This window comes from Hakea prostrata, chromosome 10, assembly GCF_041222555.1.
Source record: "Hakea prostrata isolate BN-2017 chromosome 10, UWA_Hpros_2, whole genome shotgun sequence".
NCBI lineage: Eukaryota > Viridiplantae > Streptophyta > Magnoliopsida > Proteales > Proteaceae > Hakea > Hakea prostrata.
Window position 1 is genome coordinate 100,623 of NC_142609.1, and position 14,727 is coordinate 115,349.

The following is a 14,727-nucleotide window of genomic DNA, read 5'->3' on the forward strand; positions in this document are numbered from 1 at the left end:
CAACCGCATCAAGATCTTAACTTACTGACCAAGAACCTGAAAATAACCACGTTGGATGTTCCTCACCAAGGATGCCAACAAAGCTTATAAGAGCAGCAGCAAAAGCAGAAAGCTACATATCAAAAACAGTCTGTACTCTTCTCATTGATTTGTTGGATCAGGTGGGGGTGGGGAAGTCCATATATGGCTGAATCATCAGCATCACTTTCGGATTCGTTAGTACAATAGAACATGAATACCTACTGGACTAGGAATCCTAAATTGAAAAGATCTTGGACACTTAAAAATACTGATAAGGCTGCTAAATGGTGGTGGAGGGGTTATGAAGAGTAAAACTAATAAATAGGACTGAGAAGACCCTACAGCCCTTATCATTGGAAGAAACTACATGAACACAATCGTAATCAAGCTGCATAATGCCAAAAGAACTTGACATAAAACTAACAATAAGCACTTGAAATGCTTTTTGGCAGCAAGCTTAGGGGCTCCAATAGGCTTCCTCTTGGGATGTAGGTATTCAGACCTGCATCAAGTGGGAGCCAAGAGACTGAATCCTTCTTTTGTTCTTCATACCGACACTGTTCCTAAGTAGTAGTTAGAAGACTCCCCCCCCCCCCTTTCCTTTTTCCTCAATTCACTATCCCTAAATAACTTTAGAAAGTCAAAACCTTGTTACTTCATATTTATGTACCTACCTGCTAATTTTGCTCCTTCTATCCCCTGCTCAATCTAGCCGTCAATTTTCTCTCATATAATAAGCAAAATTGGACCCTGTTAGAGCTATCACCTTTTCTAAATTCATGAATTTTCTCAAATTTTTGGACTTCCCAACACACACGAAAGTTCAAAGTTAGGTTATTTCCAATCTAACCATCAGATCTACAAACTTTGGAGACATCATTCCCCTAACCCTAATGATCTTAGATCCAAATCGGTTCCCATTCAGACCAGCCAAATTCAAGATACAAATATTTTCTTGAATTTTCGTACTCCCTAAGACCCTAAAATAAGAAACCCCAAATCTGCCAATTTAATTGTCCAAATCCAGCCAAACCTGAAGGATCATATCCTCATCATTAGTTATATTCCTTGCACGTTTGAGCCCACTTTGACACTTAAAGATCTCCCATCTACATAGTTTTGAAATGCCTACATTCCCATTTTTCAAGCAATTGCCGGTTTTCCTCGAAACCTAACCAAATTTTGGTGAAACAAAACCTAACCCTCCCATATGAGATTAATGTTTTTCGTGAAAGATAATCTTCAACTTCAGCCACAAAAGTCTCCATTGACCCCATAAAACCTAACAAACCCCACCAAGTTTGTCCATAAGTTGGTTTTAGCCAAGATCTAGGAAGAACTAGCTCCTATGTTGATCATCTAGGAGGAGCATTGTCCTTCTATATTTAGGATTTCCAAGTCCTTTATGTAATCAAAGCTGACTATCAAGCCCTATTTATACCCCCATTGAGGGAAGAGTAAAGGACCAAAGGATTTATGCAATATCCAGCTTCGGATTCGGAGTCCATTCCCTTTTGAGGATTATTCATCTAGCGTTCAAAGTCTACAATGGGGCTTCTTGGTGTTGAAGTCCAAGTACTAAGGATTCTTGGTGTTAAAGTCCAAGGTGGTTAAGATCCTTGGTGGTTCAAGTCTTGATTAGGCCGTCAATTCATCCTGCCATTCTCATCTTTCATCTTCTCCATTGAAGCTCATCAAAATGCAGTAAGCTTGGTAATCATCCCCACCCGCATCCTTTCCCCTTTCTTCTTTGACCAAATTAATAGGTCCATCCCTAACTTTATCCAAAAATTGAGAAAACCTACCCTATGCTTTTGAAAATTGCCCACGTTCATTGAGTGAACCTACCCTATGCTTCTGAAAATTGCCGACGTTCCCCGAGGAGAGCGGAGAGGCATTGAAGACAGAAGGCAACACTCAAACATTACCTCCAGTGACTCCAATTTCTCTCAATCCACCACTAGCCAAAAAGACAGGGCTCCTCCATCCATTCTTCCAAGTGAGAAGAAGAGGAAAACGGAGAAGACATAGGGCTTGAAAAAACTCAATGGGTTTTCAAGTACCCGGAAACTGAAGCGATAGATTGTGTAGGGGTGAGGACAAGTGTGATCGTTGGGAGAACAAAAGAAAGAGGAAAGCGGTAAGTTTTACCAAGCCATGCCACCATCCAATCTGTTTCTTTGCAATGATCATGACTGGTTGCTCTATTTTGCAGCTATTCTACCTAGTTTTCTTAGAGCCTTCAATCTTCTAGGTCATAATCGCAAAATTTCCTGTTTTGGTAGTCTGATGATGTTTCCAATCCATTAATGTAGAATCAAGTTTAAAAGCTCTATGCTTTTCTCAAAACCACTCGCGTCTCAGTATGGACTGACTCATACTATGAATAAAGTGAACAGCACAAACTATAAAATTGTTAGGCATGAGGAGATGCAGAGTAGCCCATTCGATTCAGTCCCTCTTTGTTCTCTCTTTTCATGTGTATTAACTCATCATAATTCTTGTACTTCAAAACTTTTATTGAATTTTTCCACCTTTATTTTCTTTTCTGAGATTACATTTCAGTAGAGAAGGGTGGATTGATCAGAGTTGCAGATTAGGAGTGAGTTGAAAAGGTTTTGAAAAGAGAAGATGATGATAGAACTAGGACAAAGGGAAAAAAGGTGCAATCCTTAGGGGAAATTGGAAATATCAAAGCCATCATATGGTCAGTTATGTGCCACAAGGACTGAAAAGTAGGGGATGTTAGAGCAATTGTCAAAAACACATGTCATGTTCACCATACACAAAGATAAATCAAGGGATGTCCAAGTAATTTGCTCCTTTTCTTTTATTTTTCTACATTTATTCGGAAATTAAGAAGCTCCAGTGAACTAGAATTACCCTCTCCCTTATCTCCAAAGTTACCCATCTGTTTTGTCCCACATTTCATCCACATTAGCCCCCATAAACCCTTACTCAACCCTAGTTTGAAGCCATTCCTACCAGTCAATTTTGAGCTACAGCAGGCTTCTGAATTTTCTGATTCCTTAAAACCCCTGAAAACAAGAATCCAAATATAGACCAAACTACCAATTAGAACATCCACAAACTTGCAAGATTACTTCCCCTACATAATTACCCTTACATTCCCTTCTTCTATCCCACAGCTCCCAAATCCCACTCCCTTTGGAAACCCTTATTCCCTTCTCTGTTTTAACCCATTATCCCTTCATTAGGATCACATAACCTTCTAGACCTCATCCCTACTTTAGTTTCCTCAAAACAGTCCTATTCCCCTAAGTTCTAAAAAACATGCACTTCGTCTTCTTCCTTGAGTTTTGCTGAATTTTCAGAATTCCAGAAGTCTAAATTTTATTAAATTCTACCAATTAGATCCTATTCTGGTTGAAGGACAACAATAGAAGACAATTCTGATCTGCAAAGCCAGCAAGTCCAGCCCCTCTCCCAACCCTAACCGAACCCTAACTTGCCCTGAAATTTAAATTTCAAATCTGAATATATATATCCAATTTCCATATTCAGCACGCTGGGAGACCCTAAAACCCCCAGCTGAACGCCCAGAAACCCTAGTTTGGTGCTGGTTCCTATCTAAGAAGATCCTGAAGATCTAACCCAGACCTTGGGTTACATTAAGATCACCCCATAAAAATCATCCCCTCACATCAACCGAAATATCAACAAAATCTTTCTTGGACCCACTTTAAATTGGTTCTAACAAGATCTTCGTCTACGCAGCCCTCATTCAATGGATGCCACATCGTTGCATGGGACTGTTGTTTAGACGTAAATTACTTTAGTCTAGGGATAATCTCTTTTAGTTAAGTAGTTACTCAGCATATTATGTTGTCTTTGCAAGTGTTTGATCATTTGGAGTCAATCGTTGTCTAGGTAACTTGAAGATACAGTTGTTAAATTGGTTCAATAGTCCTATAGAGTTTTAAATTTTGTTTTATCCCTCTCTCTCCCCTGCACTTATCCCTTTCCCTGATCCTTGTGGCTCCATTGTTAGCAGTCTCTTTATCTTAATCTGTGTGATGCAGATTCATCACCAAATTGGGCTTCTTTCTTTAGTAATAGTCATTGATTGGACTGCATCACCACGCATTTGAGGCTTCTTCTTTTTTTTGGAATTCACCAGTATCCTCTGATCAATCTGATTCTGTAATATTTTCCATTTTCAACACTAAAAGGATGATATGGTCTTCATGCCAGACATTAACTTGATGAGATGTTATGCATGAGTTGCCACTAAACAGCCATATTGCAATAGAAAAAAGAATTATCAATCTCCAAGGTACATTAAGAAAACACATTTCACCAAGGACAAGCCTCAAGCTTACCGAGTCACATGCGACACGCTTCCTCGGAAAAGATCTTGAACAATAGTCCTTGACTTGGGAACATTGGAATGGCTAAGAGACCGTTCAAGCAAAGATAGAAGTAAGGTGAGGAACTCATGGCTATCCTGCTGAACACCATTGTCCAACTCCAAGATCTTAATGAAAGGAGCAGAATCAACAAAAGCCATTTTACTGGAGTGCAATTGTGCAAATAGTCGAGCAAGCTGATCCAAGACAGGTTGTTGCTTTAAAAGATCCGGTTCAACAGAAAAAATGCCTTCTCTGAATGATGTGTTAAAGTAGAGACACTGAAGAATGCTATTAGCGTAACATGTAGCACCAAGATTTGTCAAACCCGCAGGAGATTCAGTGGAAGCACGAAGATCCTTGCATGGATCTGGACCAAGGGCAAGAACAATATCTGACATTTTCTGCCATAAACCTGATTTTCTAGTTCCATTAGATGGTGGAATTAACCCACAAAAGCAATTTGGATTGTCCTTTGAGTTTACGCGGCAACCTTGACAAACGGGCTTCCAAGTCATATATAACTGACGAATATCATCTTCAGTAATTTCACCCGTTCTATGAATTTTCCTACAAAAAGCCAGCAGTAGAAAGCATAACATCCAAAGCAAATTGGAAAACATAAGTAGAGGAGGCAAAACATTATACTGCAAAAAGGAGTGGTACCTCAGGATGTCACACAAGATTCCATCACCGTTGTCAAGCTTGTGTCTTTTATTTTTGCTTCGAGTAGTTGGCCTACTCATTCTATCACCAATTGGATACTGCTATTACGCTGCAATGCAAATTCCTCATTCAAAATTAAGAAAAGGATAAATTCTTATTGCATGGCCATATATGACTAGGGTTCACAGCAGTATTATTCTCAGTTATATAGGGTAACTCATGCTGCCATGCAACTCCTGGGAGATAAAAAAACTTACCGGATATGAAATATGATCAATAAAACCTAAAACTACAGATTAAAAAAAAAAATCAATAAAATTCAATAAAATGAAAAATATGTTGCAGGAAATGTCACAGAACTGAAACATTACAACATTATAAAGAGGCACATTTGCTTAATAGAAAATAAAAATTTTTTAATGGATGCAACATTCAATTGGAATATGTCCTTTAGTTAAATAAAAATCACCACCTTAGCCTCTTTTAGGCAAACAGAGAAATGCAAACATGAACAATCAATACCATGTCAGAAGGTTTAGCTTAATCTCTACGTGTGTGAAATGTGTGCAAATCATTGGAATACTAAAATCATAGTGTTGTACTGAATCACAAGAAAAGCAAGTAGGGCAAAATATGTCAAGGTACAACCATGACATTTAAGACAACAATTAACATAATATGTGCAAAATAAAGTTATCGCACATAAGGAGTTGGCACAAAGGACCTAATTCCTATTCTGGGAACGAATATTGTGCACAAAACTAGAAGCTTTCCCGCGTTTGGAGAAGGAATCAAAGGTTTCGGGGTGTTCAATTCACTGAACAAGAAGCTTTTCCCGCATTTGTTTCAGAGGAAGCTGACTTGACTATATTATGCCCGAAAATTAGTCAACATTTGTATGTTAATTTCTTCAGAATCAATATAAAAATTTTGAGACGAACCCTTGTATGAAATGGCAGAAAGATAGTATTTGAGCACAGGTAAATAAGGGAAAGTTGCTGAAAACTAGGTACTTCTCTGCTAACGCTGTCATCTTTCAGGAAATATTTAACCACGGAATTTCATCACACAAAAACAAAGAAGCGAGGAAATACTAGGGCTTCAAGGATCATCAGAAGAAGTAGAAGTACCGGCTGTATTGAATTTGAAATTAATGAAACGAGAGGAAGGCAGAAAACTCTCGATACCGTAAATGGAATGGCAGAAAACTGGTGTTTGTTCCACGAGACCAATGCTCTCTTTGGTTAGACCTTCACCCAATAGAAAAAACAAATGAAGTAGCACCAAAGGCAATTCTGAGCTTACTGTTCCATTGCTTAGGTAATCGTTTGTCAAAGGCACTTTTTTATGAGCAAACCAAACTTTTTGCTCTAAAATGTGTTTAAACCCATTATCTATTCCAAGCATACGTGTCAAGTAAAGTCTATGGCATCTTAAGCTTCACTTGAATTATTTGTAGGAGTAAAGGGAAAATTCAAGGCCAGCTGTAAGAATGGAAGGTAGAGTTCTTCAATAACATCAAAATTGATCAAGCAGCTGGTGGAGTCCGAGGTGGTTACCCATTTTGTTTATGTCAAGGAAAGGACTTCTACAAAGGCACTCACTGTAGCCTAGCCCAGAATTTTCTAAAGCTGTAATTTGTTTCTAGAAGGTCATTTACGTGACCCTACTTTTTTATATTATATACTGTAAAAATCCTCTCTTGAACAATTTTCTTTCTTCAATCTACCTAGAACTTAAACAGGAGTGTGAGATACAAACAATTTGGTATTATATGATTATGAACTATCAGTATCAAGTAGTTTTAGAAGCTAGTTCTTCCAAAGAAACCAAGGTATTTTATGTTCTTCTTTTCCGTTATCCCTGCTAGTGTTTACCTATGAGCATTACTAATACTTCTCTTGTTTCTTATTTTCAAAATAATTTTGATGTAGCCAATAGACCCAATATTGAAAGCTAATGCAAACGATGATCTTCACTATTAACCTTGAAAGATAATACAAGAAAATAGAAAAACTTGAGGATTCTCTCAACCCAAGGTGGGGACACCCTCAACCGTAGAGGATTCACTCGACTCTTTAACACAAGTGTGTACAAACAAAGTCTATGTTCCAAAGATTATCCCTTTCTATGAAGACTACCAATATATATAAAGGGGAGAGAGAGAGAGAGTTCCATTGAGAGAAGTTGGGGTGGTTGAACTTGACCGTTGTGACTTCATCATCCTCCCCCTCTTGAGAAGAACTTGTCCTCGAGTTTGGATCACCATAATATGGGTAGAGATCTGAGATGTTAAAAATAAGACTAATATCCATGCCTTCAGGTAGCTTAATATGATAGGCATTATGTCCTATTTTCTTAAGGATGCGACAAGGACCAATCTTCTTTTGCTTGAGCTTGTTGTATGTTTCACTTGGAAGCCTCTCTTTTCGCAAATATATCATCACCAAATCATCCTCTTCAAATTTCACATGGCGTCGATGAATATCGGCATCTTCTTTGTATTGTCCATTGGCCCTTTGAAGTTGTGCTCGAACTTGTGCTTGAATTTCATGAATATGATTTGCAAGCTCTTACGCTTCTAGATTTCTCTTATTAGGATTTGGAATCGTAACACGATCTAAGATGTGACTTGGGCTTCTTCCATACACTATCTCGAATGGACATTTTGAGTGGATTGACACTTCGAACTATTGTAGGCAAACTCCGCTTGCTATAGAATCAAGTCCCATTGACAAGGATGGTTACCTACAAGACACGAAGCAAATCACCAAGTGATCTATTCACAACCTCGGTTGACCATCGGTTTGTGGATGATAAGTACTTGAAAATTGTAGTTTAGTGCCATAAGTCTCCACAAAGTAATCCAAAAGTGGCTCAAATCGAGTGTCACGATCCGAAATTGTCTTAGGAACACCATGTAACCTCACTATTTCTTTGAAAAATAGTCTTGCCACATTTGAGGCATCGGAGGTATTCTTGCAAGGAATAAAATGAGACATTTTTGAAAGCCTATCCACCACTACAAAAATAGAATCAAAACCTCTTTGAGTTCTTGGGAGTCTTACAATGAAGTCCATGCTCAAGTCTTCCCAAGGGTGATTCGGTATAGGTAATGGTTGATAAAGCCCATGATTTTGAACTTTTCCTTTGGCCCTTTGGCAAAATATACATTGCTTAACATATCTTTCCACATCATTATTTAATTTGACAAAAAAATAACAGTCTTTAACTAATGCTAAAGTTTTGTCTCTTCCAAAATGGCCTCCTAAACCACCACCATGTAGTTCAAAGATGACATAAAAGTCTTAGAGACCCATTTAGTAGACAAAGTTGATTTTCCTTAAACAATTATCCATAAAAAATGTTAAAATTATCACTCCTATTATTTTCACATTCTTCCCAAACCTTTGCAAAATATGGATCACTTTTGTAACTTTCCGGTAAAATATCAAACCCAACGATTTCATAAGACAATGTCTTGAGAAGACAATGTTTTCGACTAAGAGCATTGGCAACCTTATTCTTAGTACCGGATTTATGGTGAATTATGAAATGAAATTCTTAATGCCATATCTGATGTCGGGATCCCTCCCCACTCTAGCATCATGATATGGCATTAAGTTTTCACAAGATGAGATTCTTGCATGCTAATTTCGTACATGCATTGCTTTCTATCTCTATAATTTTTGTTGTTTTTTGAATTTTTTTCTTCTTCTTTTAATTACTGATTTCAGTTCCTCCGCTTGCTAACCTTTCTCTTGGAAAGCGTAGTACAATATTGTTTGGAAAAAATCCTCAACCTAGTCTCACTAGTTTCTTGATTGCAACAGTTTTCATGAATTATATAGACCTGTGAATACATAAGTGCCTGTCTTCCGTACTATTCTCTTGAAATCCGATTCGTCGACTCGCTCAGACTAAAAGAATTAAATAAAATATAGAAGTTGCTAAAATGCTGGATAAGTGAAGACGCCGGAAAAGACAAAGACTTTGGTGCATTGCAGCTCTGTTTTTGGAAAGTGCGTCAGTGGATCAGTTGCGAAGGAGATTGGTGACGTTGCTACATTGGACTAGCTGCGAATAGCTCTGTTTCGGGAAACCACATAAGTGGATCCCTAAGAACTGAAGTGATTTTCCATTGTTTATGAAAAATGAAAAAGATGTATTGGCCGTGAGCTCTATGTGTGCTAGACCAGATTTATTTATAGTGTTTGTATTATGAAAGTTAAGAGTGAATAATACAAGGATTGAAATTAGGGTTACATGATTTAGATGGATGTTAGGGTTATGCTTCTCATAGTTGTCAAGGATTGAAATTAGGGTTACATGATTAAGATGGATGTTAGGGTTATGCTTGTCATAGTTGTCAAGGCTAAGCAACGCTTAAGCGTCCGGGCGGTCTCAACCATGGCAAAGCGACTGCCACTTTTTTTGAAACCAATAAAATGGTTGTTTTGTCGCCCAAGGCATCGCCTAGGTGTTCAGGCGGGCGCCTTGGTCACCAAGGCAACTGCTTTATTGGTTTATATTTTAATTTTATTTTTTTTTATAAACACGATACCAAATTGGTGTTATGCAATATAATTGCATTTGATTCTAATCTAAAGGTTTTTATTGGTTAGTTTTACACATTGATTATCGGACTATGATGCATGGAATCAAATCTAAGTATCCGAAACTAAAACACTCTTCTTCACGAGTTCACGAAATAGAACCCTAACCTAAATCACTCTCGCTCTCTCGCACAAGTCTTTTTCTTGACAGAACTCCTTAGGCTGTTAAACTTTGAAGTTAATGAATCATTTTTCAATGTTATATGCAGATTATATGAATGAACTTTTCATTAAGTTTGCATAATCTTTCATGCTTAAATGTTTGGAATTCTGTGTAAATTTTGATATTTGGATCAAGTATCAAAAAATTATCACTAGAATGCCTTGATTGCCTAAAAATTAACAGCAAAACACTTTCACTACTTAGTTGGCACTTTGTCGCCTTAGAAACCCTCCATTGCCTTGGTCACTTTGACAACCTTGATGCTTATTGAGTTTGCGTTGAGTGAGATCCTGATAATATGCTTGTGAAAATGAAGTTTGAATAGAACCCTAGATCATTATCCTTTACATCCCCCGCAAGTGAAACTGTGGATCCACAACTGTGAACTTGGATATGAGTGTGCGAAATCGCGGACCTGGTAATCCCTTGATCATGACATCTGCAAGTTGATCTTGACTAGGAGCAAAACGAATGAGAAGACTCTTTACTGCAACTTGTTCTCGAACAAAGTGATAATCAATCTCAATGTGTTTTGTTCGGGTTTCTCTTGTGATTGTTCCAATATATCCAATTCAATCTTCTGTAGTGTCTTGGTGTCTAATGATCTAAACTTGAATCCTGTGATTGAAAGCAAGTTTGCTGAAAAGTGTTTTACAGAGAAGAGTGTTATCTGACCTCCAAAGATGGTAATTCCAGAGTGATGTGGAACTGTTCAATGGGTCTCCCCCACTAAATCCTGTTACGGTTGATGCTTGCATCTCCTATCAAAGTTGTTGCGATTCAATATTCTTCACAATGCTGCAAGACTTTCAGGCTCTATGTTCAGAGTTGAGAAATGCTTTCCACCCATCCAAATTTCCTCTGGTTTTTTCCTGCAAGTTGAAGTACTCTACTCTAAAGGATCCATTAACTATGGTAGGTTTTCTAGTGAATACATGTTAAGATTTCTTTTGCTTCCTATTCTTTTATGGGTATAAATTTGATGAAGTCACAACGGTCAAGAGCATTATTTCAACCACCCTCTCTCTCTCTAAAACACTCTTCTTCACGAGTTCACGAAATAGAACCCTAACCTAAATCACTCTCTCTCACACAAGTGTTAATAGTGAAGATCATCATTTGCATTATCTTTCAATATTGGGACTCAAGTACTAAGACATTTTATTGGAAAATCTTTGGTTGTTTATTTTGATGATATTCTCATATTTAGTTCTTCTTGTGATGAGCATATTAGTCATGTGCGTCAAGTTCTTGAGGTTTTACGAAAAGAAAGATTATATTTAAACCTCACTAAATGTTCTTTTGTAGTTGAAAGTATTTCTTTTTTAGGTTTTATTAGCACTTCACAAGGGGTCAAAGCGGATGAAGCAAAGATTAAAGCAATTGTGGATTGGCTAATTCCTCGGTCCTTAACTGAAGTGAGGAACTTTCATGGTTTGGCTACATTCTACTGAAAATGCCGAAAATACCCCTAAACCCTCTAAAAAACCCAGAATACCGAAAATACCCCTAAACCCTCTAAAAAACCCAGATTACCGAAAATACCCCTAAACCCTCTAAAAACCCAGAATACCAAAAATACCCCTAAACCCTCTAAAAAACCCAGAATATCGAAAATACCCCTAAACCCTCTAAAAAACCCAGAATACCGAAAATACCCCTACACCCTCTAAGAACCCAGAAAATACCCCTAAATCCTCTAAAAAAACCAGAATACCGAAAATACCCCTAAAATCCACTGGAAGAGGTATACTCTTAAGGACTATCCTATGTTCTGTAATCACACTGCCTTTAGGCCCCAGGGGAGACCAAACCCTTGGAATAAAGGGTCCAATCTGCATGCCTATTCCAATAATTAGACGCCCAATGGCCCAAATAGGTACTAGAACTGCATCACCTTCCAAGAACCTCATCATCCAAAGTATCAACCCATCATCCAAACTTCAAGAAACCTTCACCAATAGCCTATGTAACACTCATTTGACCTATCCCTGCCATCAAACCATAGTTTTGGCCTAAAAACCCTAAGTTGACCTGCCCAAGCTTACCAACTCATCCTAGACCTAGATATAGGCTCCTAGTTGGTCTCCAACAAACCTAGGACTACATCACCCACACAACCCTGTCCAACAGTAAAAAGGCACTCTACGATGTCCACGTACATACACAAACAGGCCTAGAAATGCTGAGGAATCTTTGCTGAAAGTTTCAGATCGATTGAATTGGTGGATCTGAGGCTAAGAACTGAACCTAGTAACACCAAGAGAAGAGCACACTAATGGAATCTCAATCATAGATACTGTAGCGTGACATTAGTTTTAACCTCCTGGATGGCCTCAAGTTTTGGAATGGTCATTTGCTTGGCTCATTCATATAGGCATCATAAATAGGGTAGACGGGGTTTGAATGAACGGCACTGGAATTAGGGAATTTGTATTATGGCTGATTTAGGTTGATTGGATTTGGGCATGGGTTTAGGTTTCAAATGAATGTCAGCATAGGATTTGGAATTTCAAAATGAGGACCAGAGTGGACCTTCTCTTGGGTTTTCTACATGCTGGAGCTGTTAATTTAGGATTCAAATACCAAAGAAGAGTCCAGGGCAACTTAGTATTGTGTTTTAGCACATGAATGGATGGAAGCTTGACCAATTAACAAAAACAGACGAAAATTGCATCAACGACAACTTCTTCAGATGATTTTTTTTCTCCCCAAAATGTTTAGATAAATACAATCTAATCATTATGCAGAAGCATCATGAGCAAAACCCCCTTTCGAATCAAATCCTTAAAATGTCCTAAATGATGAAAATACCCTCTAGGACCAAATGACCCGAAATGTTGTTTATGACTGAAATGACCAAAGTAAAACAACATAAACCCTACACCCTAAGACCCCCAACCCTAAACCCCTCAAAACCCCCCAACCCTCAACCCCATAAACCCCAACCCTAAAAAACCCTAAACCCCTCAACCCTCAAGGGCCTCAACCCCTCAAACCCCAAAACCCTATAAATCCCCAACCCTATAACATCCAAGTTGCTTCGACAGAATCTGTTCCAGAAACACAATATTCCTCGATCCAAATAACACTCTCCATAGCACAGCATCAGAATTCGAATACAGTAAATAATTATAAGGTTTTCACAACTGTGAGATATCAACCAAATGTAACCGCAGATTTGTATCAAATGCTTAGCGGAGTAGACCTTAAGACAACGAAAGCCAGTGAAAACTCGGTGGAGTTTATATAAGCAAAGCTTACAGTACAAACAACAAAAAGAATATCGGTAAAACTCGGAAACCAACGAACGGAATGAAGGATACAATTAAATAGAAGATTCAGGATTCCAGAAACAAACACAAATACAGGGAGGCACAGATGAATACACAAACTAATTATTGAACACTGAAAAGAAATCAACTCGGATAAAAAAGACCATAGAATGCTCAGGATAAAATTTGTCGGCAAACTCAGGGAAACGGAGGTATAGAAAATGGTAGGTACCTTCAATTTTCTGAAGCAGTTTCTTCACTTTCTGCTTGCATCCATCACAATCTATGTTCACCTTGAGAAATACCCAAACACAAACAAGAAGCAAATTTTCAGTCAGGATAAAACCACCGCCCACCTTTGTGGTCTTAAAAAAACAGAGAGCTTCAAAAGTCAGGCAGAAGAGAGAGAAACCTGGATCTTGAGAAGCTTAAAGTCTTCATCTTTAGTCATTTCTTCACTTGAAAGTCCCTTGTAGAAGCTCCGGTCTCACCTCCCTCGTACGAGTGACCACCCCGTCACTGAAACTAATTTTCCGATATCAGAGGTCCCCAAATCCCTCAATCTGCAACAAAAACAACAACCACCGTACCATTTAACTGGAACTCCAAAACGAAACCCACAAAACTTTCCCTCACACCGCTATCCACCCAAAAATAAATTAAATGATTAGAGAAGGTAAAACGTCACTGTGTTCTCTCCCATTTTCTCCCTTCCTGCCCCTAAACCCTAAAACCCATGTTAGCATCAACCCCTCGAAAGTCACCATCACAAAGCTCAAACTAGACAAGGAGAGATTTAAATCCATGTTGGCATCAACCCCTCGAAAGTCATCATCACAAAGCTCAACCTAGACAAGGATCGCAAATCTCTCCTTGATCGGTGGGTCCATTAATCTTCTCACGGGTGATGCGCTATACATGGATGATCCATTTGCGACGGTAAACCTGAACTACCTTACCTTCTCTGCCCCTATAAGTTCCTCTCACCACCTGCACTTCGTCGTCCTTCCTCACAGGAATCGACCTCACGTTATACTTGTTTCTCAGATCTGAAGATAGAGGAGCAGACTCATAAGCACACGACGAACACTCGACGGAGCGGAAAACCTCCAACACTTGTGGCCGTATTTTACTTGACCAAAATACCCCCTGAGACATGTACCTCTTCAAAAAACATACTCTTATTTAGTCTTATGATGAAATACACCTTTCCAAATAAAAGCATTCCTCAAAAGAACTTACCTATCATTACCAAAAAAAAAAAAACTTACCTGTGATGAAATGCACAGGGCGGAGCCTGGATTGAAAGTTGGGGGCTGATTATGCGTGGCCAATGATGAATTCACGGTAGGTACCACAATTATAAGTATATTATTAAAAATATATTTAAATAAAGTAAGTTTTAAAATTGTGGGAGAAAATTCTTAAAAATCTAAAAATTTAAATTGCTATTAGTAGGAATGGAAACTTTATGAAAAAGTTTAAGGATTCAAAAATAAAATTAAATGGTTACGATTATATATGATAAAATTGATGGTGAAATCCTAAATGAGATTTAAATTTCCATAAAATTGATGGTAAAATCCTAAACGAGATTTAAATTTCCATTAATAGGA

General features: G+C 38.1%; 1 protein-coding gene across 4 annotated transcripts in view; it reads right to left on the bottom strand.

Annotated features, from left to right (window-relative positions):
- UBP26 (ubiquitin-specific protease 26) overlaps positions 1 to 14,285 on the bottom strand; it is a 65,204-nt gene extending 50,919 nt beyond the window's left edge. For all 4 annotated transcript variants that reach the window (XR_016170155.1, XR_016170156.1, XR_016170154.1 and 1 more), the window contains exons 1-5: positions 14,071 to 14,285; positions 13,524 to 13,674; positions 13,344 to 13,404; positions 5,058 to 5,166; positions 4,365 to 4,961 (exon numbers count right to left, since the gene is read on the bottom strand). Coding sequence is in view for 1 of the 4 variants with exons in the window: in XM_089136492.1 (XP_088992618.1) it covers positions 4,365 to 4,961; positions 5,058 to 5,137 (677 nt within the window). In the remaining 3 variants the exon portion in view is untranslated. The remainder of the gene's footprint in view (positions 1 to 4,364; positions 4,962 to 5,057; positions 5,167 to 13,343; positions 13,405 to 13,523; positions 13,675 to 14,070) is intronic.
- Positions 14,286 to 14,727: the final 442 nt, after the last annotated feature.